A 26559-nucleotide genomic window follows, 5' to 3' on the forward strand; every position below is an offset into this window, starting at 1 on the left:
TGGGTCTGCTCCTCCAGAACAGATTAAGAAAGCAACACACGGACTGAAAAGACGGCTCAGAGGTTAAGGACCTAGTTTTAGTTCCCAGCGCCCACACGAAGGCTCACAACCATCCTTAACTCCAGTTCCAGGGGAATCCAATGCACTCTTCCAGCTCTGGGGCACCAGCCACACATGTTACACATACATGCAGATAAAATACATAGACAAATAAAACAAAACTAAATTACTTTTAAAAATTAACACATAAACCAAGAGAATGGAGATCTCTGAGAAACCAAAGTAGGTAGAAATCTATCAGTCAATCAAAATCAAAGTAGGTAGTCTACCAAAGTAATCAATCAAAATCAACAGCATTAGGAATGAGTTTAAAAACAGCACAAAAACCTGACCAAAGAACATGACTGGATGCCACATTTCTGCAGCAGAAAGCCATTGACTTTGGTATTACATGAACGAGCTTTATGATAGGCTAGGGAAGGAGACGTCTTGATCATAGGGTTTCTGCCTATCTTTCAATTTCTTTAGTCTCCTTACGGTAGATTAGGCTGTGGGTAGCAGAACCGATATTGCAGATCCAGACCCATTAGCTCTCAAGCAAGAACCAGTGCAGAACACCCATCACTGGAAACTCAGTATTTTTATTAGGTACAGCACAGGAGACAGGAGGGGGCTAGTAAGAATTGGCGGGAAGACTCTATTGGGGAGCAGTCTCAGGTTAATCATTCAGAAGGAAGAAGCTACAGCTGTAGTTTGTGTATACTGTCAACATGTGCTCACATAGGAGAGGAAGGCTTTGCCCATACCCTGACTCTGACCTCAGGGAGGCTTTGCCAGTTTCCATGGTGCTGGAGGCCTTTGTCATTTACACACACGCATTCCGGACTTCAATGGCTCCTTATACACTCTCGGGGCTTCCTTCATGACCCACAACAAAGGAAATAAAGGCTGTAATTTCATTAGTGATGTGAGGCTACTGGTTTCAGCTGAGTATGGAGGGAAGGGTAAAGTAGTAACATACTTAAAGGAAGCATCTGTAACCCCTGCGAGAGTACAAATAACCGATTTGCAACACCAGGAAGAAGCCAGGCGGGACCAAGACGAACTGACTGCAGGCCTCTGAGTTTTCGAGGATCTGGGGCAATGGCTGAACCTGACCAACAGAACAGTGCATTAGTTACATCTCTGTAGATATAAACACCACAGCACACGTCCAGAGGACCATCCTGCTAAGTGGGGGCAGCATGGCAGCAGGCAGGTATGATGGCTGGAGCAGGAAATTGAAAGCTTACATCTCCAACCACAGCAGGAAGCACAGAGCAAACTGAAAGCAGCTCGGGGTTTAATTTTCAAAGCCTTCCCCAACTGGCATACTTTGCCCCGTAAGGCCAAACCTTCTAAACTTCCCCCACACAGCACCAACTGGGGACCAAGTCTTCAAATGACTAAGCCAAAAGGGTCATTCTCACTTAGATTACCACAAGGAAAGTCTTGGAGTTTAAGTAAGTTCAAATAACCAGATGGAAATGTCCAATATAGCTTGCAGAGGTTGAAGTGGATAGTTTCAGTTAGATGTCTCTGAGACCTACAGTACAACATGACTGTAGTTTCAAAATTGCTAATGCAGAATTTCCACAAAACAGTGTTAATATTCTAAGCTCCACCCCCACAGCTACCTGGCAGTAGCCAGGTATGCTCTGCCCCACAGTTGCCTAGCAACAGTCAGCTGTGCCTGACTATAAAGGGGGCTACTTGCCCCCTTCCCCCTCCCCACCACGTGCCTATGGCCAACCACCTTTCCTCTCTCCTTCTTTCATTAAACCTCTCCATGTGGAACCATGTCGTCTGGGTGTGTTCTGTCCAGGCACCAGCCGAGATTTAAACCCTAACAATGTTGGAGGTAATGCAGTGTTAGTAGCTTTAATCACTCTGTGTGTGTGTGTGTGTGTGTATGTGTATACACACACAGTGATTTATATTATATATCACTATATATATTAATATTACAGAGGGCTGGGTACCTATTAAAAAAATCTTTCAATCACCCTGCTAATCAGCACATACTTTGCCTCATCTTCCCTGCCTTTATCTCTCCATCAGTATACATGTGTATATATGTGTTATGTATATATACTGTTATGTATATATACTCTGACCATAAATATGTCATTCTAATTTGTCAATTTATGATATTTACAAAATCAGGACAAAAGAAAAAAGGTAAAGACTAAAAGTAGACTCATGGGTATGGGATGTAAAATGAAGGTACTCAAGCATGTTAGAAAACATCTAAACATTGCTTTGTTTACTTAAAAAAAGCACACTTGAAACACTGGCATTTGACGTAGGTAATCGATTTCCACACCACTCACTGCTACTTCTTTAAAAGAACGAAGCTGGTAAAGGTAGCTTGGAAGGTGAGGTGGTTTAGGCTATGGTGATGGTAAAGGGAGCTGGGAGATGTGGTAAAGTGGGAGCTGACTAGCAGCAGGGTTATGGAAAAGGATTTGTAATAGGCATCTGGCATGCTAGTGGAGTGTACATGTCTAGCCCTTCTCCCAGCTCAACTTCGAGCTGTTCTCACCAACCCTCTGAATTAGTTGTTGGATGCCAGCATCATTTGCTCACCTACCAAAAAAAATATGTGGTCAGATGTGGTGTGATTTTAAGCGGAGAATCTGATGGGATTCACTTCTCATTGGCCTCTACTGCAATACCCAGCATGTCTCAAAATGGTATTTTGGTTAACCTGGGCCCCAAGTGGGAGGGGAATAGATCTCCCCCGCCCCATCCTGCACCTCAAACTGTATTGGTTCAATTAACCACTCCCCGTAGTACTCCAGCAACATCACTAACAACTCCTAGCATTCTTTCTAGTCTCCAAATAACAGGTCTTTAAATGCAAACCTGCCCCACTGACCGACTAGCTTTGCAGCCTTTTTCTAGTTTGCTAGTGTCCCTGCAGTCAAATTCAAGGTCTCCATCACCCAGACACCCCAGAATCACCATTCCATTTAGCAACACAGGCTCCTGAGCTTGCCATGCACATGTGCCTTCATGCTTTTGCCAGTAGCATGTATTTCTCTCATGTTTGCCCTGATCCTTAGACTATAGCCTCTATGCCCTCAACCAAACTTTCCCCACTTCCCTACCTACTAATATCTATATGTGGCTGAGCGGTTCGCCTGGTGGTCCCTAACAGCAATAGTAGTAGGATTTTCTTTTGGAAGTTTTCTTTAATGTTGTCATCTTATGTGTTGACTGTATGTATGAATGCATGTGTGCATGTACATACATATGTACATGTGCACCACATGCTGGAACTCTCCAGTTCCCTTTTGACATGTAGGCTGTGCAAGAGTCATGGCAACACCCACCTTAGGAGTGGTGCTTATCTGAGATTCTTGGTTTTTATTTTTTAGAGATCTGATGTTGGCATAAGTGTAGATTTTATTTTTTAAATTAATTTTATGGGAGAAGAGTGTCCATGCACACAAGCCATGATGGTATTCGTGTGATCAGAAGAAACTTGCAGATCCCAAGGACCAAACTCCGGTCCAAGCAGTCCTGGGAGGCACAGGAGCAAGTACCTTTATCTCACGTGCTATCTGGAAGCTTAAATGGAGAGTTTTAAGAGCAGAAAACCACTATGCAAGAAAGTGTTCAAAGTTACCAAGGCTAGTTCACCGTTCTGTAGTCGAAATCCTGGCAAATTAACTTCAATACCCCACTAATGTGCAAACAGCAGTTATCATAGCTGCTTATGGTATTTCTTCTAAGCACACAGAGTTTCAAAAAGTATTTCCTCAACAGTCTTGTTTCAAAGACAGTCTGTCAGTTCTGACATTTGGCCACCACCATCAGACTTCAAAATTCCAACAGGGGGTCAAGATTTACCTTAAACCATTTTCTCTGATCCTGAGCTAATTTTAGAAAAATAGCAAAAAACGTGCTATAGTCAACCTGACCTGATTAGGTGTTGTCAAGTATGTTTTGGGAGCATGAAAAAGGTCACCATTTGGCATAAAGTTCCCCATACTGCTGGGAAACAAGTCATTACTTCAAGAAAGCAAGTTAATGGACTTAATATGTGTGTTTTGAAAATCTATCTTGGGCTGGAGAGATGGCTCAGTGGTTAAGAGCACTGAGTTCAAATCCCAGCAACCACATGGTGGCTCGCAACCATCTGTAGTAAGATCTGATGCCCTCTTCTGGTGTCAGAAGACAGTTACAGTGTACTTATAATAAATAAATCTTTTTTTGGTCACTGCTTCTGAACTTATATGCTGCAGACTGCTTTCAACTGCTTCAGACCCCACATACTAGTGGCCTTTGTAATCACATTTCTACAAGATATACTGCTTTATAGTCAGAAGAAGGATTATAGGGAGATTATAGCACCGAAGACCAATTTAAAACATTGGAGGCCATAATGCATATAAAGGCTTCTCACTAAGTCACGCTAATTAATCAGCACAATTAGTTGATTATAAACAGCAGTTATATATTAAGATGAAAACTGACACACTAGAAAAACTCTTAGCTAATAAACATGAAATCTGTTTACCATCCTCACAGAAATCGCTATTTAGCTGCGGCTGGATATAGTGGCTAGCCGTGAGAAAATTCTCTTTCAAAGAGTGAATCTCAGTGGAAGCAGGGCAGTCTCCCCTCACCTGGGGCACTGACGGAGGCCCCAGGAAGATGCCGTCATCTTACAATACACTCACTCAATTACAAACTCTAACAGTCAACATCCAAAGCCCTCATCTAAAGGAACATGTTTGCTTACTGCGGTATAAACTCTGAAGGAAAACATGGATTTTATTTCTAGAATAAGGAACCAGGAGTTTATTTCCACGTCTCTTAGGAAAGCCTCGCTTGGTTACACATGGCAATGATTGCAAGCAGATACACGTCTTAACACCAGAGTACAGTACACACACATTGAGCTGCCCTCGTCTAACAAGCAGTTGCAGTTTGTTTAAATGTGAATATCTATGAAACGAGCAAAGCAACTTTCCAGAGTATAGCTTATCACAGAATAGTAACACATGGGCCGCTACTGTATCATACAGAGTACAACTCTATAGCTTTTCATCCCCGTGTGAGCATTTCCAAATCACTCAATGAGCACCAAGCACGGACAAGTGACTAAAAAGGCTAGTCCCAATCTCCCCGCAACCCTCGGCGGTAAGGGTAAAGAATTTTGTTTCAAGTAAGTTTTCTCCTCGTCTCTCTCTTCTGAAGACCTGAGCAAAACCAACATTCTAAACCACCCCAAGATATGATACTAGAATTTAAAGGCCCGATGGCTTCAACCCAGAACCTTAACCTACTAGATAAAATCTCTCCGAATCTGACTCACTGATGCTGTTAAGTCCGACAGTACAATCACATAGTACCTCTTTGATACTTTCAAAGTTGGTTTTAAAAATGCCCTAAGAAAACCAAATCATTTTTGGGAGATGTTCTAAGCAAGCTTTCCAACATATAAAGAACAAAACCATGTTACTAAAAACATGGTGCAGGTCCTCACAAAACATTTACTGCTACTACCAGGAAACCAAGCTACTCTTGGTTTGTGCTCCTGGTGATAACTGGTGAGCTTTGGACAGCTGCTGGCACATGTCCACTGTGTTCCGTTTTATAATCAAGTGTCAGTTTTCCACTCGACAGAGATTAAAGACAATAGCTTAAAAGTGAAAATGAAATTTCAAGTAGAAGCTACAATTGAATGCTACTTGTTGAGACTTTTAACTTTCACATCCAAATATCAAAAACTTAACTTTGACGACACATGCACACAAACACACCATTTGGGAAAGGGTCTTGTTATGCAGTTCAAGCTGGCCTTGAACTCATGATCTCCTGCCTCAGTTTCTTGGGCAGTAGCACTGGACCTTACTGTGGGCAGAAAGTATTGCTCCAATTAGAAAGCATTACTATACACTTCACTTCGTCATGTGCCTAGTGTGGCTCTGAAGGCATAGGAACAATGAAATTAAATTCTTCAGCAGCTGAGGATTCTCTATACTTCAACATTCTGAACTTCAATCATGGCTTCACATTTGAGGCTGAGCTAGATACAAAAATATCAAAACATCCCATAGAATTGTTTATTTCCCTATGTTACTGTTTACCCAAGGAATGTGAAGACTAAAAAGGACTCATTTGGTTGTTTAATTATGATTAAATTATGTAAATATACAAACATTTAACAAAGCCATCATATTCCAATCTTTTACGAATTCTAACTGCTAGCAGTTGAGCAGCTTTTAGATATCACTAATAAAATATACAATTTAAAATAGTCGCATTCAATCCTACTAACTTTATAAATAACTTCTTAGGTCAGACTTCTTCCTGCCTAAGTTTATAAGACAGTCTAAACCCAAAACTCAACACATATTAAGCTTTTTAAAAACTCCATATAGTTCTAAAGTAACCTCAATGTATTCCCAAGAACCGCCACCATCAATCAGCTCACTCCCTCACACCACTGACTTTAAGACGCTCCTGGGTGGAGAACTGCCAGGCAGAAGCTCTACCTTTCTAGTGTGTGTGGTGGTCTGCTGCTCCTAGTCCAGATCTGGACCACATCAGCACAGCATCAGTGTGACTCAGCACTGAGGCCTTGAGCGCTCTTCCCCCCGATGGCCTGTGTATAGAGGTGTCTAATTCCTTGTGTATAGATGGCCTGTATATAGAGGTGTCTAATTCCTTGGCTCTGTATGTATAGGTAATGTGATACTTTACCATTAAAGCACTATTTTCTCCATTCAAGAATTTAGTGATATAGGAAAATGAGTGGACTTGCGAGACTCAGAAAAACAAAACATAACCTGTCTTGAATTCAAAACAAACCATGGGTGTAGGGGGGAACTGATGAAAGTTTATGGGTTTAACTCTAGGTAATTAACTAAGACAGTCACGAAACACATTATCAAAATCCTTTCAGGCCCAGAGCTTGTACTGTACCCCACTGTGAGACCACATCACAACCCCGGATTGAGCTTTATCCACAACACCTACACCATAGTAACGCAAAGTGCACAATGTACTAAAATAAATTCCTATTAGTTTTATGCAAACTATGGTATAAAATTATCACCTGCCATACATATTTTGCCATGGCACCAACTTCATATAATAAGCCAACGTATAATCAAAGTCCTTACCAGCACCAATCAATGTCCTTGGCACCACTGGACACTCACCGTCAAGCTGTTCATCTAAGAGCCAGTCTGTTCTGACCTGAACAGTTGTGCATTCCACCTTACCACACCCAAGTCTGTGAGCCGGACAAGTGTTTAAATGCAGTTTTACATCTAACGGTGCAGGTTAAGCCGAGCACTTGAAACTGATCACTCATTAATACCTGTCTCCCTCCATACATGTACACCACATGTACACAGAACTATGTGCTCTGACTTCAGAATAGCTCTTCCTGTTGGCAAAACACCACAGACATGAAGGGGCCTAGTGTGAAGCGAGCTCACAGAATGTTGGATGGAACTTCGACTATAATGGAAACACCTGCAAAAGCTTTGCTAACCCAGCAAACACTCAACACTTACCAAAGACAACAGGGAAGTTAGCTCGCCAAGAGATGGGCTGGGGAGGTGGGGGTGTAACTCAAAGAAAGCTTTAGCTAACAAAAACGAATGATGGACAACTTCAGAAATTCCCTAAAAACAGAACCTGAAAGTGCAGGTGAGGTTTTGTCCTTCAGTAACAAATGCAGACAGATTCCCAACAGGAATAAAACAGTCTGGGGCTTTGAAACCTGCTAGATGGAAACACGAACTCAAAATGTGGAACCAAGGAAAACCAAATACTTAAATGTGTAAGATAATTTATAATAGTAAAAAGTTGCAAATTGCTGTGACTTGATTTGCCGAAAACATCTGTAAATCCACACTGGCAGTTAGAAGACCAGTTCCCACATTAACTCCTCTCTCAGCAGGTAACCGTTTGTGCGCAGAAGTATCTGAAACATCGCACTACTGCTTATTTTATGGTGTATTGTGCAGAATCTGTACATGCTATTACAGACAATACATATTTGTAAACCTGGTCATGCAAAATCAGTGTGTACAAGGGGATATTGTTAAGCCTTATAAAGTGGTACTTTATTATCTTTGTGACGATGCCAATCTCTCCGAAATATAGCATATCTTAAATGGATATTCTTTATCTGCCAGTTAAAATCATTTTATGTCACTGAAAGAAGAGGTTATACAAGGAAAGAAACATGGTCCTTGTGTTGCAGAATTGATTTTAAATGAGAGAATTTACAAAACCAAGAAATCCATGGTCATAAAGTTTTAACATTTTAATCCTACACATTACAGGGCAAACAGATACTGGACCCTATTTCCACATTCCATAAATCCAAACTTTAGTTCCCATTTCAAACGTTGCCCTAACCACTAAAACCATCAGTGGTCTTACAACCTCTGGATTATGGAAATACAGATTTCTGAAGTAAAAGCTACAAAAACAACAATGGAAGAAAGCTGAACAAACTTCCCATGAATGAAAATAAAAGTGGAACATCCTGAAGCTCTAGACACTTCTCTCCCGTGTCTATGGTCAACTTGTCGGTTCAGTGCACTGTGCGGTCAAATGTAATGGTCCTCATGTGGAACACACGTCTAACTAGTGTCCATTGATTCCAAGTTAGTGGACGAAGAATCTTTCTGGATACTTTCAAAGATGGCTGCCAGCTCCGGGTTGGAGCTGATCTGTGACTGGAACTCACTCATGAGAGGGCTCTTCTCTGCCTCTGGAATGGTGAGCAGTGCAGCTACTGCCCTCATGGCCGAGCGCTTTAACTCGTCCTGCTTTTCAAACTCCTGCTTTACAGAGTTCGCCTTCACCTGCAAGACAGAGCAGACTCAGATCACATGCAGTAACAGAGCAAAGTGCATACAGATAGAAAGAAATCCCTAGTAAGTAGTGTAAAGGCATGGCCCCCAGATCCTGAAGGACACTACACTTCAAGTACAGGCCATATAGCAAACCTCAAGACACTAGCTGAGAAAAAACTATTTCACACAAGGCCTGTTATAAAGACTGACAATCCAGGCCTACTTAGTTGAAACAAGTTGGCCCTACCAAGAAACCAAGTACTCAACTCTACCTTCTCTGAACACCGAATGCTATTCCCATGCTCACCTTATTTATATAATTACATAGATTAAAGCACATCTAAACTTGTTTTATTTTCAAGTTATTTTCCATCTCCCAAAATTCATTTCAACCATTTCCCTCATTGAGTCAGCAGAATCCTCCCAGAAAGAATGAAGGCTTCATCTTACCCACATTATGACAGACGTCAGTTACTTTTTATTTTCATGTCTTCTGTTTTTTTATTCTGGAGATTTGTTTGTTTGGCCTCAATTCATACTTGGGAGGAAAATACGTGTTTATCTGCGTGTGGCTTATTTTGCTCACCACAATCATCCAGGTCTACTCTTGGCACTTGTTTTAATAGCTTAATCTCATCTGTATGCACGCTTATGTGTCTATGCATATAGGTGTGCAGTAAACATGGTCACATGGATTTCCACTGTAGAAGCAGAGTGTGGAGTCATGACAGTTCATGATACTTTGTTTCTGAAAATCAGCCAGATCAACTTCCAAAGTGGTTGGACTTATTTACATCCCTATCAATAGTGTCACATTTCCCTTTCCTGGCATTTTACTAGCACATTCTTGTTTGTTTTGTGTTCTGAGACTGGGGGATGACAATCTTAAGGCAGCTGTGGTTTCCTGATGATACTCTTTATTACTTATTGTCATCTGTACAACTTCCCTTAAAAACTGTCTGCTTCACTAACTCATGTATATACCAGAGGTGAGAGCCTACCCCAAATATCCAAAAATTTTAGAAAAACAGTAACAAGCAAAACCGAAAAGGCAGAAAGTAAAAATAATAAAGGTCAGAGCTGAAATCAGTGAAACAGAAATCAAAATGACACCAGACAATGAAAGGTTTGGTCTGCTGAAAGGTAGTAAGACTAACGACAAACCACTTTCTTTCCAAGAGAAAGGGAGGAGAAAAGTTAATCAGATTTGAGATGGAATGAATATTATGATAGCAATAAAATCCAAAAAGGCCATTAAGCAATACTATAAATATATACTCAAAACAAATAGACAATTATAAGAACTAAATAAATTCTACATATATCTGATCTGTAAAACTGAACTAAGAATGTAAAGAATCATGGTGGTTAGTTTTTTGGTCAGCCTGCTACAAGCTGGAGCCCTGTAAGGACCTCAACTGAGCACTGCAGGTGAGCCCGTGGGTGTGGGTGTGGGCGTACTTTCCTAACTGATGAATAGTGTAGAAGGGCCCAGCCCACTATAGGTGGTGCTATCCCTGGGCAGGCGTACTAGAGTATCTAAGAAAGTCAGTAAGCGGCATTCTTCCATGGCCTTTCCATCAGCTCCCGCCTTGAGAGGTCCTGTCCTAAATTCCCTTCACAATGGTCTGTAAGCAATAACATGAAATAAACCCTCCCCCCACTACCCCCCACCCCCCACTCCCCAGTTGCTTTTGGTCATGCTCTTTAGCACAGCTATAGAAAGTAAACTAAAACAGGATGGGATTGAAGCAGTAAGAATTTCCCAACAAAGACAACCCAAGACTTTAAGATGCACTTCTGAATGGTACCAGACCTTTGGATAAACCCCAATGTCTCTCAAAGCACCGGAAAGGGAAGATACTAATATAATTAAGTCTGAAATGTCAGAGAAAAGAATAAGCTAGTGGAGTTCATAAAGTACCAGACGAAGGAAGTTTTCATCTTTTCTTGTCTGTTGCTTGTTTGTTTAGTTGGTTTTTTGGTTTTGTTGTGTTTTTTTTCCAGGACAGAGAAACCTGTCTCTCTCTCTGCAGAGCAGGACTGTGAACTCAGAGATTACTTGCCTCTGCCTCAAGAGCCTGGGATTAAGGGTGAGTGCCACTACTGTTCCCCCTTTTCCTTATTTATATTTAAATTAATTTAATGAAACAAAACACATCCCATTTGGTAGACACGGTGGCATGTCCCTAATCTCAGCATTTGGGAGGCTGAGACAAGCAAGGGGAGAATTCAAAGTCAGCCTATTTAAAGAGCAAGATTCTGCCATCACCACACCCCTATAAAATGTGCATATTAATTAAAATTTTTAAAAATTCAGTCATAGATATATTAACATTTTATCTAAAATAACAAGAGTCCATTTTCACACCCTGTAATTCTTATGCCAAATGTAGACTAAATTGATGTCTAGCAACAAATAATTACCTTAGTTGTACACGTAGCTCGTAGTGGCTCAACAAGCCGGTCCAACCTCTGTAGTACTGCACTTGGACAAAGGGTAGATAGTCTCACCAACATTAAAAATGTTAGCATCTATTAGGAATAGAAAAACACACACTGTTTTCTAATGACAAAGAAACCTCGCATTCTGACACGCTTCTCTTGAATGCTAAAACGATCAGTATGCCTGTTAAGAGCACCACCTTCAGGGTTGGGGATTTAGCTCAGTGGTAGAGCGCTTGCCTAGGAAGCGCAAGGCCCTGGGTTCGGTCCCCAGCTCCGAAAAAAAAAAAGAGCACCACTTTCATTTAATCTGCCACTGCAAACCTGAGGTGAATGCTAAGGAAACTTCAGCTTCCATATGGGGCCTACCATACATAACTAGGAACTGTTTCTTCCTCAGGTCTGACTGCACATCACAAACACCCGAGTGGGAAGCATTTAAAATAACCCATTCCGTGGTCCCATTCATTAGAGAATGTCATTTTACCCTTGGGGAGAAGGCAGGAAACTCACAATTTCTGAAAAAGCTAATGAGCAAATCTCACTAAAACTTAACAAAATTAGAAATGTGAACCAGAAGGAAAACTTTACAGAGATTTCTTTCTTCCCAGGCTTTGGGAGGGCATATGATTATCATTATTCAAATTCATACAAAACCCAAAACCTGTTTTAAGACATTCTCTCCCCTTGGCCTCTAACTGTGTAGAGCTGCACCGCCAGGCCCCAGGCCCCATTAAAGAGTAGCATGAAAGGATGGAGCTCATTTACTTCTCAAGTCTCTCACTTACTGACATATTTGCAACAACAGAAACGGTTCAACAGAACAAACAGGAAAAACAAGGCACAGAAGCCAACCACACGCTCTAAACCTAAGAGGCAACATGACTCTCTGTTCCAAGGCCTCTGCAGCGTGCAGGTTATCTGAGGGGGAGGGCGCCAGGTCAGCCTCCAACATAACTCCTGCTATTACCACAGCTTGTCTTGTACTGAAGTAAAAAGGTAACAAAGGTTAACACTCAGCCTAGGCTGAGATACAACCCAAGACCTCAGGACACTGAAGGGAAAGTAAGAAGACTGGTGGCTACTCATCAGGACAGCTCTGTAAGGTCAGAGATCTGCACTTTCAGCATTAGAATATGTCTGATTCTGAGCCAAAAACTATGGGTAGACATTATTAAGAAGACTGGAAATGAATTTCTTAAACATTCGGGGTCCACTTCCCTTCCTTCTTAGGTAAAAACAGGGTTTGACTTTCTCTTATTAAATTGTCTTCTACTGCCTCTGCACATAGAGTTTGTAAGATATTGGTAAATGTATTAATTTCTTACTTACATAGCTAAGTAAATTGCAAGCAAGCATAAAAGTTGTTTCATCAAAGTCTACTAAGTCATTGTACAGAGACATTCACAAACATCCTACCTTAATATCATAATGGTCCTTCAAACCATCTTCCACATGATTTAGAAATTCAAAGATATCCAGTCTGTCAAGACAGCTGTCTAGAAGTGTGTACATACACTCAAAAGCTGCCTTTCTAATGTCCAGGCCGTCATCAACCGTGTGCTTAAACGGGCCCATCTCTACCTGTAAACAAGAAAGGACATGCAAGCGTGTGGCGATGCAAAGGTAGGTGCAGGGGATTGATGCGATCTAGTGCACTCACCTCTCTTATAAGTTCCTTCCTAACTTTTGTCTCATTGTAAAGATGTGGAAGAACAGAATCCAGAAGGTCCCGTATCAGTGACGGCTTGTTATGGGCTGCAGAATTGAATGTGACCAAGGCCACTCTTCTTACATTCAAATCTGGGTCTTCCAACGTTTTTAGAAAATCACCTGAAAAATTGTAAGAGAAACAACACACTCATGCCATGCTTAAAGTGCAATTCACCAAGTGTTTTCTCTAAACTGAATTATTGTGGGTATCGCTGCTATTCCAAGAAAATAAAAATGGAGGTCAAAGAAAAGCCAGACACAAGATTAAATGAGCCAAAAACTATTTCAACAGCATGGAAATTAACTACTGGTGTTGAACGTGTGCACTCTTCACTGGTAGTCACTCTAAGCAGCAATAAGGCAGAGAACAGACAGGGCAGGACCTGACAACGCTCTGTAAGCGCATGGGAGTGTGACGAGGAAACCACAACCCAACAAGACAAGCATTAAAAACTGAGATTCAAGTAAAACTCATTTATACTGGGAGAAAGGTTCTGACTAGTCAGAGTTTAACATCCATTTGCTTGATTCATTAAGACATTACCAAATGTAGGTGACCAGGAAGGGGGGTGGGACATTGAGTGGGATATAAAGTGATTAAAAAAAATGACCAAATATGATTATCAACTACACTGACTGTTGGGATATGCTGACATATTTACATACTTCAGTGATGAACAAAATCTGGTAGTACTTGCTGATAAAGAGAGCCTATATAAATATAATTTGCTCAACTTAGAAAACCATACATTATACATACCTTTATAATGAAAGAATTATCTCGTGTATGTGTTACTTCCCCAGTTACAAAAATGTTCAGTGACAGCCTTAGTTGTCACGTGATAAAGCTCTGCACGTTTCCAGAGTAGCTAGGCAGTAAGCGTCTGTAAGCGGCCACTCACCTATGCAGTTCTTGAGCAGTGGATCAATGGGCTGAGGGTGGTCAGAAATAGTGAACTTCACAGCTGTAACCACTGAGCTTCTGGCATAGGATGACCCTAATAGAAACACAACAATGGAAAGTCCATCGGTATGCGCTCACTCAATGTCCATGAATGACATTCTAAAACTGTCACAGAACCACCACTGTCTTCAACACTGTAAAACTATCATATCACTGTCCCCAAAAGCTGTCTTCTAACTCTCAGGATACTTAAAAAACAAACAAAAAAACCCAAAACAAACAAACAAAAAACCAAAACAAAAAAAAGCTTACTAGACTTTTTTTTTAAAAAAAACTGTCCTCTACAAAGGAGGTGACCCAGGGAAGTGGCAATAGAGGACCTAACCCTCACAAACAGAGCTGGTTAAGTGTATAATGATCAAGAAAAATTTTAATTAAACACTACTAACCCTTTTATGAATTATTACCTATTCTAACTGGGCAAACACTGACAAACCAAAAATCTTTTCTCATTTATTTGCCTTTAAGCTCAGTAATTTCTGCAAATTTAATACAAAAAGTATTCCGAGGTTTTCATACTAAATTCAAGAGTTGTTTTTTCTACATTTTAATTCAAACATTAAAATGCAGTCAGTATGGAGAACTAGATCACACGTATTTAAACATTACCCAATTAGACGTCATCCTTCTGAGGAACAAAGCACCTCTGACTAAGACTCATATCATAACGCTCGCCAGTCAGGGCTTTCTCATCACATACAGGGCTTTAAACATGGCTTTTTTTTTTTTTTTTTTTTAAAGCAGACAGTAGTTCCTCATTAGGCATCATCTTTCTAGGCAACGAACTGTCAAACTTATGAGAAACTCTTGATACTCACCTGATATCAAATACCCTTTAAGCCTCGGGAGGAGAGTTTCAGGATCAATAAGAGTGAGCTTCCCTAGACACTCGGCGACGACGTTTCTGGTGCCCTCCTCCGCGCACTCACAGTGCTTTAGCAGCAAGGCCCAGATGTTCTCGACATACGGCTTAAGGCCGACCACTGACGCAGAGCTAATGATTTCCTTCAGGGAATGCAGCAGCAGGTACTGCCTTTTGGGCTGACTGGTTATTTCTTGTAGTACAAATGGCAGATACTCAGGGAGGTTGCCTACACTGATGCTGCCTAACGCATAGGATGCAGCTGATTTAACTTCTTCACTAGGAGAGGAGAAAGCCTCTAATATTACAGATTTTAGCTCCAACTGCCCACTTAAGTCAATATGGTGTCCAACTTCTCCTAGAGAAAGGAGCGCTAAGAGACGAATGGAATCTGTAGACCTGGAGTTCTTGACATCTTGAATAAACTGACCTACTACAGCCGGTCCCTCTTTAGGGCATGCTCGAGTAAGGGCAGCTACACATTTGGCAATGGAATAGTAAGACTGCTTATGAGTAAGAGCTGTGCTCTGAGAGTAAACTGGACCCGTTAGCATGCGCAGCAAATCCATGTATCCTAGATTGTTTGTTCCAGTGACAACCAAAGCTTGGAAGAAGTCTAGCATGGCACTAAGAGCTCCTCCCTGCAGCAGAGGTGACCTTACAAGTCCAATCAGTTCATTGAGAATAGATCCGCTTATCTTTGAAAGGGAGGAGGGATATACTTTTGCCAGGGTAGTAAGGAAGCTGATAGCCATCTGGGACACGTGCATATCACTTTCGCTGATAAGAGGAGGGAGCTCATCCAGAACTGCATCAATCATGGCGGCCGTCAAACTGTCACTATAGTTTTTAATGAGAATATCTAGGGCAGAGAGGGTCCCCAGTTTCAAAGCTCTCTGATTTTTCCTGAGAAATGAAGCAAGGATAGGGACTCCCTCTCCCAGCACAGGCCTCAGATCTATCTTCAAAGGTGACCCAGCAATCAGGGTCAGTGCTTTCACTGTCGTTAGCCGGGTGATTTCATTCTTGAGTCTCTCCAAGAAAATCTGAAGTGTATTTGATAAGTCAGGGCCCAAATTGTCTCCAAGATTGCAAATAATCTGTCCCATACAGGAAATAGCCCTCTCCTTGACTTCCTGATCAATGTCAGCTGCTTTTAAGCGCTTAATTGTACAAGTGAAGAGATCTTTGATGTAAGGCGTTGCATCGAAGGAGGAGGGTTGGTCCAGAGGACGGATCACTTTGACAAGCTGCTGAGTGACAAGAAGGGCTTCTGATGTGATCTTGTAAAATGGGTCACCAACACAAGCCACCACTGGAGGGACCAAAGCCTGAACATGCGGGTGGAAAACTTGCGGAGAGTGGTTACAGAGGATCACATACAGACAGGACAATGCATCAATCTTCAGATTCGATGAGCTGGACTTATCATTGAGTGAGAAAATGATTCCTGAAAGCCAACAAAACATCCCATCATTTCTACGCAATTTTCCAAAAAACTCAAAGGCCACCCTTCCGAGACTGTTAGAATCTCCATCTGCATTATATAATTTCTAACATGGGAGAAGCATAAAAACCTATAGAAAATATTAAGTCCCATTTCTTATAAGGATCTAACTTCATGTGTTCAAAATGGTCAGATTAAAAATTTGTAGGTACAAATTATCAAACTTCTCTTGTAAGTGAAACATTTATTCAAGTTTACTTAAATGCTAAAAACAAGAAGTGCTTAGTAAGTACCCAAAGACGTACCTGGTACAAGTACAGGAATGTGTTGGGTTAGTGCCCCAGGCAACACATTTACCAGTTCAGTTAACATGTTAAAACAACACTGTCGGGTCTTTACACTTTTTTCTTTCATCTGTTTATGTAGGGCTTTAACAATGTTGGGAACCTGCAATTATAATAGTCATTAGCTAGCTGACCCAAAGGTCCGTCCTTCACACACTGTAACAACCCACAGGAAAGGAGCGCAACAATCTTCTTTCTGTCTCACTTCCAACTCAGCTCAGACAGGCACCAGTGTAGGAAGCAAGTTTAAGTCTACTGCACACACTGTACATACTCATTTCTAGCTCTATTTGCTCGACAGCTTTGAGAAACTGTAGAAAGCTTCCTGACAAGCACAAGTTTCCACTAAATAAAATAATTTCCAACTAAAACTTTAAGCAAATAATTTATAAATAGAAAAAAACAGTAGAGAGAAAATTGTGTGTGTGGGGGGGAACCCAGCAAACTGGGCATTTTTTTTTCCTTTTTTTAGTTTGCTATTGCAATAGATGACACCATTACTCAAAGGTATAAGCAGTGGGGATAAAATTCAGATATCTAATCTAAACGTTCTAATCTTTAGCAAAACTGTAATCTTTACTAACAAGTCATAGATACAAGGCTATAAACAGAGACCCCCCCCCAAATGCTAATCAAGCAATGAAAATGTAGAATGAAATGAAACACTTTTTCTCTAACACAGGATAAATCTCACAAATAAAAATGATCTAAGAAATAGACAAGAATTCTCAGAATTTTCAGTGCTTCTATGTTCATCCATCTGTCCATCCATCCATCCATCCATCCATCCATCCATCCATCCACTTTTATACCATCCTTTGGTTATAAGTAATGGTGGTTCACAACAATCAATGGTTAACAAGTAATACGAGAACCCATTAACTTGGGGAGTTTCCCTAAATGACCCGGCACTCATGTTTTCTTTCCTTAAGAACAACTCATACAACACTACTGTTGGTGGCTTTCGAGCACATGCATACACTGACCTGACTCTGAAGCATTGTTAAGGGTGTTTCTCCTTGCTCCATTGCATCAGGGTCGCACAGCCAACTTTGTACTGGACGAGTTTGCTTCAAAAGAGAAAGGTATGCATGAAAAACATCTGCCTTTACATTCTCTTCGCGCTCTTTAAATCTGGATATCAGTGCAGGAGAGACGGTCTTGTAGAATTCCGGGAGCATCTCATGCCGTGTGCTAACTACGGCATCCAGGCACTTGGCAGCCGCACGCCTCACTTTCCAACTCATGTCATCGTCATCACTGTATTCATCGTCACTCCCTAAAGGGAAGTTTCAATGTGGAACAGGCTATTAATGGTATACAGAGTACATAATTCAGCACACACAGTGAGCTAGTGTTCTTAACTAAGACACTTACTTAAAACAGCTTAGCATCTATGGCAATAGGTGTTTTAAAGAGGAGAATGTAAAAAGACACAGAACTTGCTACAGCCATGACTGTTTTAATTAGCTAAGCTCTGTCTTGTTACACAGTTAATGAACTGTGGCTTGCTTACAAATGTCTCATTGAATCTGTTTAAACTCAAATTCCTCAGGCTTTGAACCAAAGTCAAGACTCAGCAGGAGAAAAACCAATGAGCATTTATAAGAAAGCTACAAAACCAATATGGTTGGTTATAGGTCTAGTAAAAAGAATAGTTATGATTAGTTTTCTGTGAGAAGAAAGAATCTTGTCACTGGCTTCATACATAGCTTTTCATTGAACCTTTTGTGCTACTGGAACAAAAACATTTTTTCAACTTTTATCAATCCGGACATCTGTCCTTCATTAGAAAATGCTCACCATTTAACAACAGAATACCAAACTAATTGAACAATTCAGCTTACATAGTGAGATGATGTCCAAAGAAAATGAAGCACTATGGGTAAGCACAAGGACTCAGGCACATCTGTTTAGGGGTTAGAGGTTACTAAGAACTAGAATAGAAAGCAGACAGACGGCAGAGGTGGTGATAAGGCAGTGAAAGCTTAACAACTGCAGCCTTTGCAGCCCTGTCCATGACTGGACTGCACTCAAGACAGAGGGTAAGGAATGAACTTAATGGCGAGCAAGTGTGTGTGGAGGTCTATTGTAGAGGGGATGGGAAGTACTTGCTGGAGGAATAGATTGAGGTGGGTGTGTCTGTGTGCTTTTTTAAGATGAGTTTAATTATAGATTCTGTAAGTTATTTTAAAGTTATTGCATATATTTACACAATCAAATTAAAAAGTTTCATAAGAATAACAGGACCCATCAACCCCATACACTTGGTATCTACCCATTTCCATATATCACTATTCTCCAAACCAAACAGCAGTAGCTGTCTATGCCCACAGTCAGCCTGACTGTACCACATAAAGCCACGGACACGCTCAGTGTTCATCAACATTTAACAGTGACCCAAATAATATGGAGGATTTTTTAATACCAACCAAACTACTCTGAATATGTATATTTAGATTAATTAAAAAAAAAAACAAAACATTTTATAAAAAATGTAGAGTGGAATGGTTGTCCACCACCATGCCTAAGACTCTAAGCTTGAGCACCCCAGCAGCCAGCTTCCGTGTGCACCACTGGATACCTTGGTCATCGTCATCTCCGCCATCAGCATCCATAGCATTCTCATCTTCATCTTCATCATCATAGTTGTAATTTGGATCATAGGTAAGGTATTTTAGACAAATGTTTATAATGGTAGAAACATGAGGATAAACTTCCTTAGGGCATCTAAATATAAAGATAAAAACTGCTTTAAAAGCACACTGGAAGGAAAACAGTCCTCTCCTCCCTGCCTCAGGTGTTAGCAATAACAGCAAAGTGAGGTCTGACCACTTAAATTTTTGTCCCATGAGCTTCATATTTGAAAAGATTTATCTTTCAAAATATATTTAATTTTAGGATATACACCCCCACACATGTACCATATACACATTTTAACTATATTGTTCAAACGGGAGTAGTAAAATTATTAGTGAACATTCATTTAGCATGCTCTTCTCTCTGTATGCTAAGAATCAATAAAAATGCAGCTATGCCAACAGAGTCAAAATTAAAGGGACAATTTTTTAGTTCTTCGTAAACTTGACAGAAATGAATTTCAACATTTCCAATTTTCAAAATGTGGCATGGAGGCTGGGGGACACCTTAGTGGTTAGAAGCACTGGCTGTCCTTGCAGGGGACCTGGGCTTAATGCCCCAGCATCCACATGGAGGTTCACAGCTGCCTTCAATTCCAGTTCCAGGGGATTGGATGCTTTCTGCTGACTTCTATGAGTACCCATGATGGAGACATACACATAGCAAAAATATTTAAAAATATTTTAAAATAGTTTGGATATAAAGATGCTCCTCTAAACCATGATGTAAAAGGGCAAAGACCAGGCTAAAATTAGTTAGGATCAAGGTACCATCCAAACAAATGACATTAGTCACAGACAAATATTTAGTTGATACTGGTTTCACACAATTTTTATTAAGATGTAAAGAAAATCAGAGTCAAGCTTCCAAATTAGGAATCACTATATAGGCAAATTACTCTGGCATTTCTTTCTTCTTAGAGACAAAAGTAAACAAAAAAAAGTATGACTGTTTTAAGTTCTAACAATACTAAATGTTTTCAAAGTAGATGAGTCTACCAGAGTTTATAACAGTAAGGTGGTGTTTCCTTAACATCCTCTCAGCAACCAATCACTATTCAATGGAAAAACAAGTATGTGAAGCCCTCTGCTCTCTCTTTACTTCATCTTAGTGACTATGCTGCTCTTCAGGGGGAAATTAAATAAATAGATCTTAAAAACTTACCTTCTCACAAATGATTCAAAAGCTTGAATGCAGTATTCTCTTAATTCATCATCATCTACATTACAAAATTTTACCACCAAAGGAATTATCTTTTCAAGGTATTCACCTAGGGAAAACATATTGCCTCTTAAATCTATACACTTTAAAAAAAAATTGTGTAAACAATTTTAGGGGGCCAGCCAGTGATGGGCTCAGAGGGCACAGGAGCCTGCAGAAGCCTGGAGGCCTGAATACTGAAACCCCTGTACAGGTGAAGAAATAAATATGCCTCCAGAGTTCCCCTCTTATCTCCACATACATGATGGGTTACACGCACATGCGCGCGCGCACACATGGGCACACACGCACATCCACAAATTCACACAGAGTTGAAATAGAGAGATAACTCTGAAATGTCTTACCTATTCTATGGCCAGCTTGCCTACTAATAGCAGCAATACACTGTATGTAGGTCCTTGTTGTTGACATGGAGTCATTTTTGGACAACTCTGACAACAGATGTTCAATAAGGTCTACAAAAACTATGTTTCCGCAGCTCATAACTAGGTGGCCAAGAGCAATAATTGTTCTTTTCCTGACTGCAAGTCTAGGGCTAGTCAGCTGGGGAAGTAGACAGGTCAGAATTGAAGGATGGAAATTAACAAGCAGTCCTCCTTGCCTTAAGAAAAAGGGAAACAAAGAAACAAAAACATAAATTCAACATGACAGAGCACTAGTAATAAGTATGTCTAAACTCTGAACAAACCGGGGAGACAAATGGGAACTCACAATGAAAGCTGAACTCCCACTATTCCTTCCAATGCAACTTAAAATCCTAAGCTAAATGTATCTAGATCTGAGATGTGTTTCCCCAAATAACTCCTAGAAGTGAAGCCCTATCACCTATTTCAGGCTCATTAACCAAATGTCTGGCAAAACACCAAATAAAACAAAACGCGCAATGATCTTGTTTTCCTCTTTCTAAGACTTCAATGTCTTCTACCTAGAGTCTTGTTTCTGAGCGCCTACACCACCAAAAGCCTGGCATCTCTTCACCTCCTTCTCTCTTGTTCTTTCTCTGTCCATCTCATACCCAATTTTATTGTTCACTTGTTCCCAAAATTGCCTTTCCCAATCACCTCAACACGCACAGCTAAATCAGGCAACAGATTTCATAGCATCTTATGCCAACTGTGCGGTAAGAGAATCACATGTGGGTGTCACTGCTCATCAGTTAAACACACCTTCACACACCTGAAGCTCACCCCAGCAGACCCCAGTTCAAAGGACTTCTTTGTGTTCACTCATGTCGTGGCCAATGAGCTCACAGAGCCTCTGCTTCAGTCCTCTCGCACGCGTGCACTCCATGTCTCAGCACATGCAGCTAACCGAGTGCCGCCTTGTCTTTAAACTCCACTACTGCCACAAAAGCTTCGCTGACAGTCCCACTCTTGGCAGGGCTTGGCTTTTCAGCTGTTTCCATTCTCATCTCCTAGAGTAAAAGTCTAAGAACTGTGCCCTGTCCTGTGTGTCAGGGTAATGCGAACCCCTCACTGCAGATAGTTAATGTACACACATTTTTCTGTGTCAAACACCCAAGTATTTCTAAACTAAACAAAACTAACTACAAATAATACCCACAAGTAAGGGAGCTTTAATCATTACTAGAAACAAGAATACACTGAAACTGGAGCACCCTGAAAGATTCACTTCCTCAGGAGTAGCGCAAATCTATTTCTCAGCCAGCTGCCACCGCCAAAGAAAGTAGGAAAGCAGTCAGTGAATAAAACCCAAGCTCCCCACCCTCAGACATGCAGTAGAAACATGGCTGCTAAAGGCTGGAGATTGTTAGCTGCACACTTGTGACTTCTGGTAAAGCATTTCCTCACACAAGCAGATGAATGGACAGAACAACAATAATAAACAGGAACCGCTAAAAACCACCCAATCACAGCACACCCGTGATGTCTAAGTGTATCTTACGTTTCCTTTACCCAACCTCGGAAACCTAGGCCACGCTCTACTATACTAACTAGAGAAAGATTTCAGTGACAAGCATATTCGTAATACATTATGACAAATGTACAGTGGACACACTTACCTGCTCAACATATCAGCCATAATATCTAAAGCTTCTAGCTGAACAGAAACATCTTCCTGCTTTGCTATTGCACTGGTAAGGCGTCCAGTAATCTTTTTACATACATTAGCAGCTAATGCAGAGCCTGCAAAAGTAAATAAAAATTGCAGGTGTGTTAAGTCCATATCTGCACTAGCTACCAATAGTCAACAGACTAAAATTCAAAAGTACTTAAGAGATATTTGCTAAGAAAAAGTTAAAAATACCTTATTAGACCTGACCAAGAATCAGAAGTTAATAGCTGCAAAAGGGTTACAGGAATGTGAAAAATACCACTTTTCAGATCTTGCTAGGCAACTAACTTCTAAATGAAGGCTGGCCATGGAGCCTGTAGTTTATGGCAAACAAATCTCTAGATGGAAAGCATCACAATTTCTCTGTTCCTCAGTCCTCTCTAGCAACAGCCTCTAAGTTCTGTTGAGTTTGCACCCCAATACTTCAACAGTTGCTTTACAAGAAAAACAGCAGGTGTTTAATCAGTCACTTGACCACAGGGGGAGATGCTGTGTGTATACACGCTGCACCCCCTCCATTTAAAGTAGGTCATGTTTTACAAATGCCAGGAAAAGGAGAAGACGTAACTCACTGTGAAAGTTAGAATCTCCACAGTTAAAAAGACATTGTTAATGTCAAATGAGAGCATCTTGCATGAGGGAAAACGAAGACAGGGAGAGTCAAGCAGCACAGGCATGCTCAGGCATGCTCAGGCATGCTCGGGTGTGTTCGGGTGTGCTCGGGTGTGCTCGGGTGTGCTCAGGTGTGCTCGGGTGTGCTCGGGTGTGCTCGGGTGTGCTCAGGCACAACCAGCGCCAGTGTCAGATGGGAAAACTGTTTTTCTTCTTGTGGCGCTAGGGATGAAACCCAGGGCCTCATACATGGCAGGCATGCTTTATTAATCACTGAGTCACGTTCATTCAGAGCACCCTCCACACTGTTTGAATCTTTAACAAACTAGGAAGTCAAAACTCTGGGTGGTGATTCAATCTCTGTATATTTTACATTTCAACTGTGTGGTGTGAGGACTAAGAAGCAACAGACACAGACCTGATCGTAATAATAAGATAGTGACTTATTAGTTTTTATTAATGAGTGAAAACAATGCTCACATGATATTACCAATTTAAAATCTTCCCACAAAGTAGGGATATGAAAATTTCCTCCATTTGCAGTTAGGACAATAATTTTCAGACTTCCAATTTAGATACCAGCACAGCAGTCAAGTCCAATCTCAGATTCACATTACCTAGATAATTCTAGCAGAGGTCAAAAGCTAATTATCAAATTCATTAATTATTAAATTATCAAGTAACTGAAAAGGGCTCAAACTTAATTAAAGCTACTAGTAAAATGAACTGTTTCATTAGCTATGTCTTAGCTTTAGAATTTTACACAATGAGCTTTGATAAAAAATTAAATCAAACCCGGAATTAAAAACTAATCAGAATCTGGCATCTGCTTATCTTCTCCCCCACCGTAGAGGCTACACAGAGTAACTCTCAGCTGCAGCTGTAGACTGCAACATGATGAATACCCTGCACCAACATCAATACCCTTCAGAACTGACACAGGGTCCAAAGTTACATTTAACGTTGAAGAAAAATTAGGCTTTGAATCACCTCTCTGCGCCTTGGAATATGGGGGGATGCATCTCCATATGGAAAGGAAACAAGAAGAACCATTCTTGCTTACCACTGGAAGCTGGAGGGAGTTCTCCAATTACTGTTTTAAGGCCAATACTGGAAATATCTCGAAGCTGCTCCTTGTCAGAAAGCATGTTTGTACAGAGGGTGTCTACAATCGTCTCAACTTGGTACTCTTTCACTTTACTCACTAAAGGACCAAGACTGCAACAGAAAGAAGCATATTCTCTTAACATCTAGATAAACACAAAACAAAAAATAGAAATATTAATCTTGTCCTGTAACTGTCAATATAACTATGGACACGTCTATCATAAACGACACATAAATAAGCACGAAGAGGAAGTGACTGATGCAGTTTCCTTGTGGTTGGTTTCCAATTTTTCCCCATTGATTTCCAGCAGAGTAACAAGACACTGAAGATGGTTTCCATTCTGCACACTAACCCTTCAAACACACATACAGCTCTAATCATCAAGGTCTGCTCCCAACAGGATTTACCTAGAAGGAAAGGTCCAATCATTGTTACCTTGCCAACTTTGACCTTTCTTGTTATTGTTGTAGTTCCTTTTAATTCCCCATCTAAAATTTAAAAACATAATGAAAACTTCTAGACCTATTATGTGCTCAAAAAACACTCTGCACAGCTTCTGTTTTATACTGGTAATGTTTCTATTACTCCTGCTATTCAAACCCCTCCACCTGGATAGAAGCCCTTCCTCCAGTCCTGCCGAGACGCTAGCACACAGTGGGCATGCTTGGTGGATTGAACATTCACCAAGAAACCACTGTCACTCAAGATTCATGATGAAGGTAAAAACACTAGAACGGAATATTTACTATCAAGCTGGGGAGGTAAAAACTCATTAACTAGGAACTATAAAGGTGCTATTTTACAATTTCCTAAAAACTTCCACATTCAGTATTATCTTTCATTGGTCAATTTTCTTTGGTAGCAGGCTTTGAAGGGATAATTAGGAAAGAAAACTATTTTAACAGCTCTCAGCAAGCAACCCCAATCAAATAAAAGGGCCAGCAAAAGTCATGAAGCTTGGTGGGAACAGGACCTGGTGTGGTGATGGGGAGAGCACAGTGCAGGCATAAATGTGTCTGAAATGTATTATGTACATGCTTAAGACAACCACTTCTAATGGAGAGATCAGAAACTAAAGCAAATGAAATGTATACTAAAAGAAGTCCAAGAGGACAGAGAGATGGCTCAGCTAATAAAATGCTTGCTATATGCATGTGCATGCCTGTGTACTCACGCGTGCATACACATAGAAAATAACAGTAACAAATTATATCCTTAAAACCGGTAGAGACTACTTCTTTGTATTTTTAAAAACTTCCTCTGTTTGAGATTTAAGAAATTAGAAGGCAAGTCCACAGTATCCTTAGTGACTGTCTGAACCTTTAATAGGCTGCCTCAGAAGGTCCCTGGGCCACTTCAAGTATTGCTGCTAACGTAAGCAAAAGGAGTGGTATGGGCGGGAATCACACAGAAGACAACTGAACAACCTACCCAGATCCAACTATACCAATATTTATAATATATACATTGATAAAGACTTCTGCACTCTTAAATATTCAAATGTCAAAAAGTTGTAATAACTCAAAATGTGTATGACTAATCACCAACTAAGGTGGTCCAACTTTATCCAGGAACCCCAGAGTCCTCTTTACAATAACCCCCCAAACCCCCCACTTCCATCTCGGCTGGGCATGGCAGCCAAGCAATAGGTTAATAATTTTCCCTCACTCATGTCTCCTCCTGTGTTGTTATTCTCCATCTCCTAACTTCCTCCTCCTCCTCATGTTAGCTATAATCCCCACTTAGACTTTCACTCATACGTGAGCCCAAGCTCTCTCTCCTACCGTAATAATCTTGACACTCATCACAATTGACTGCTGAGTTTGAATAAAGGCTTCCTCATTGTTTAAACAAAAATCAGTAATTTCATCTTAACAGCATATACTTTTAAAATTCATGCAAAGAAAATTGGTATTACTAAAGAGAAATGCAAAACCAGCACAGTTGGAAATCTTAAGATCCCTCTCAGCCAATAGATAACTCAAGCCAAAACACCAGAGAGGACACAAATCTGAATAATACCACCAACTATGCTGATTTCCACTTAACCAATGACATCAACTTTATTGTCAAGTACATATGGATCAATGAAGACCCACCATATGGTAGATTAACATGTTTTAAAGGTCAGTGCCCTGAAAATCTTAAGAGTATAGTTTCTGACTCCAGTGGAAGCAAACTAAAAACTATCAACAGGCACCCTCCACCCCCAGGATGATTCTAAATTTCTTCTAAATAGTTAACAGATGGG

At 40.6% G+C, this 26559-nt stretch overlaps 1 protein-coding gene across 1 annotated transcript in view; it reads right to left on the minus strand.

Moving 5' to 3' along the window:
* Positions 1–8324: 8324 nt before the first annotated feature.
* The window catches only part of Cand1 (cullin-associated and neddylation-dissociated 1), a 37889-nt gene continuing 19654 nt past the window's right edge, over positions 8325–26559 (minus strand). The window contains 13 exon segments of the mRNA NM_054004.2: positions 8325–8885; positions 11304–11411; positions 12741–12905; positions 12985–13154; positions 13937–14032; positions 14817–16310; positions 16613–16754; positions 17638–17930; positions 19236–19381; positions 20456–20561; positions 20857–21113; positions 22536–22659; positions 24264–24418. Of these exon segments, the coding sequence (NP_446456.1) occupies positions 8661–8885; positions 11304–11411; positions 12741–12905; positions 12985–13154; positions 13937–14032; positions 14817–16310; positions 16613–16754; positions 17638–17930; positions 19236–19381; positions 20456–20561; positions 20857–21113; positions 22536–22659; positions 24264–24418 (3481 nt within the window). The 3' untranslated portion in view covers positions 8325–8660.

Source organism: Rattus norvegicus, chromosome 7 (genome assembly GCF_036323735.1).
Source record: "Rattus norvegicus strain BN/NHsdMcwi chromosome 7, GRCr8, whole genome shotgun sequence".
Lineage (NCBI taxonomy): Eukaryota > Metazoa > Chordata > Mammalia > Rodentia > Muridae > Rattus > Rattus norvegicus.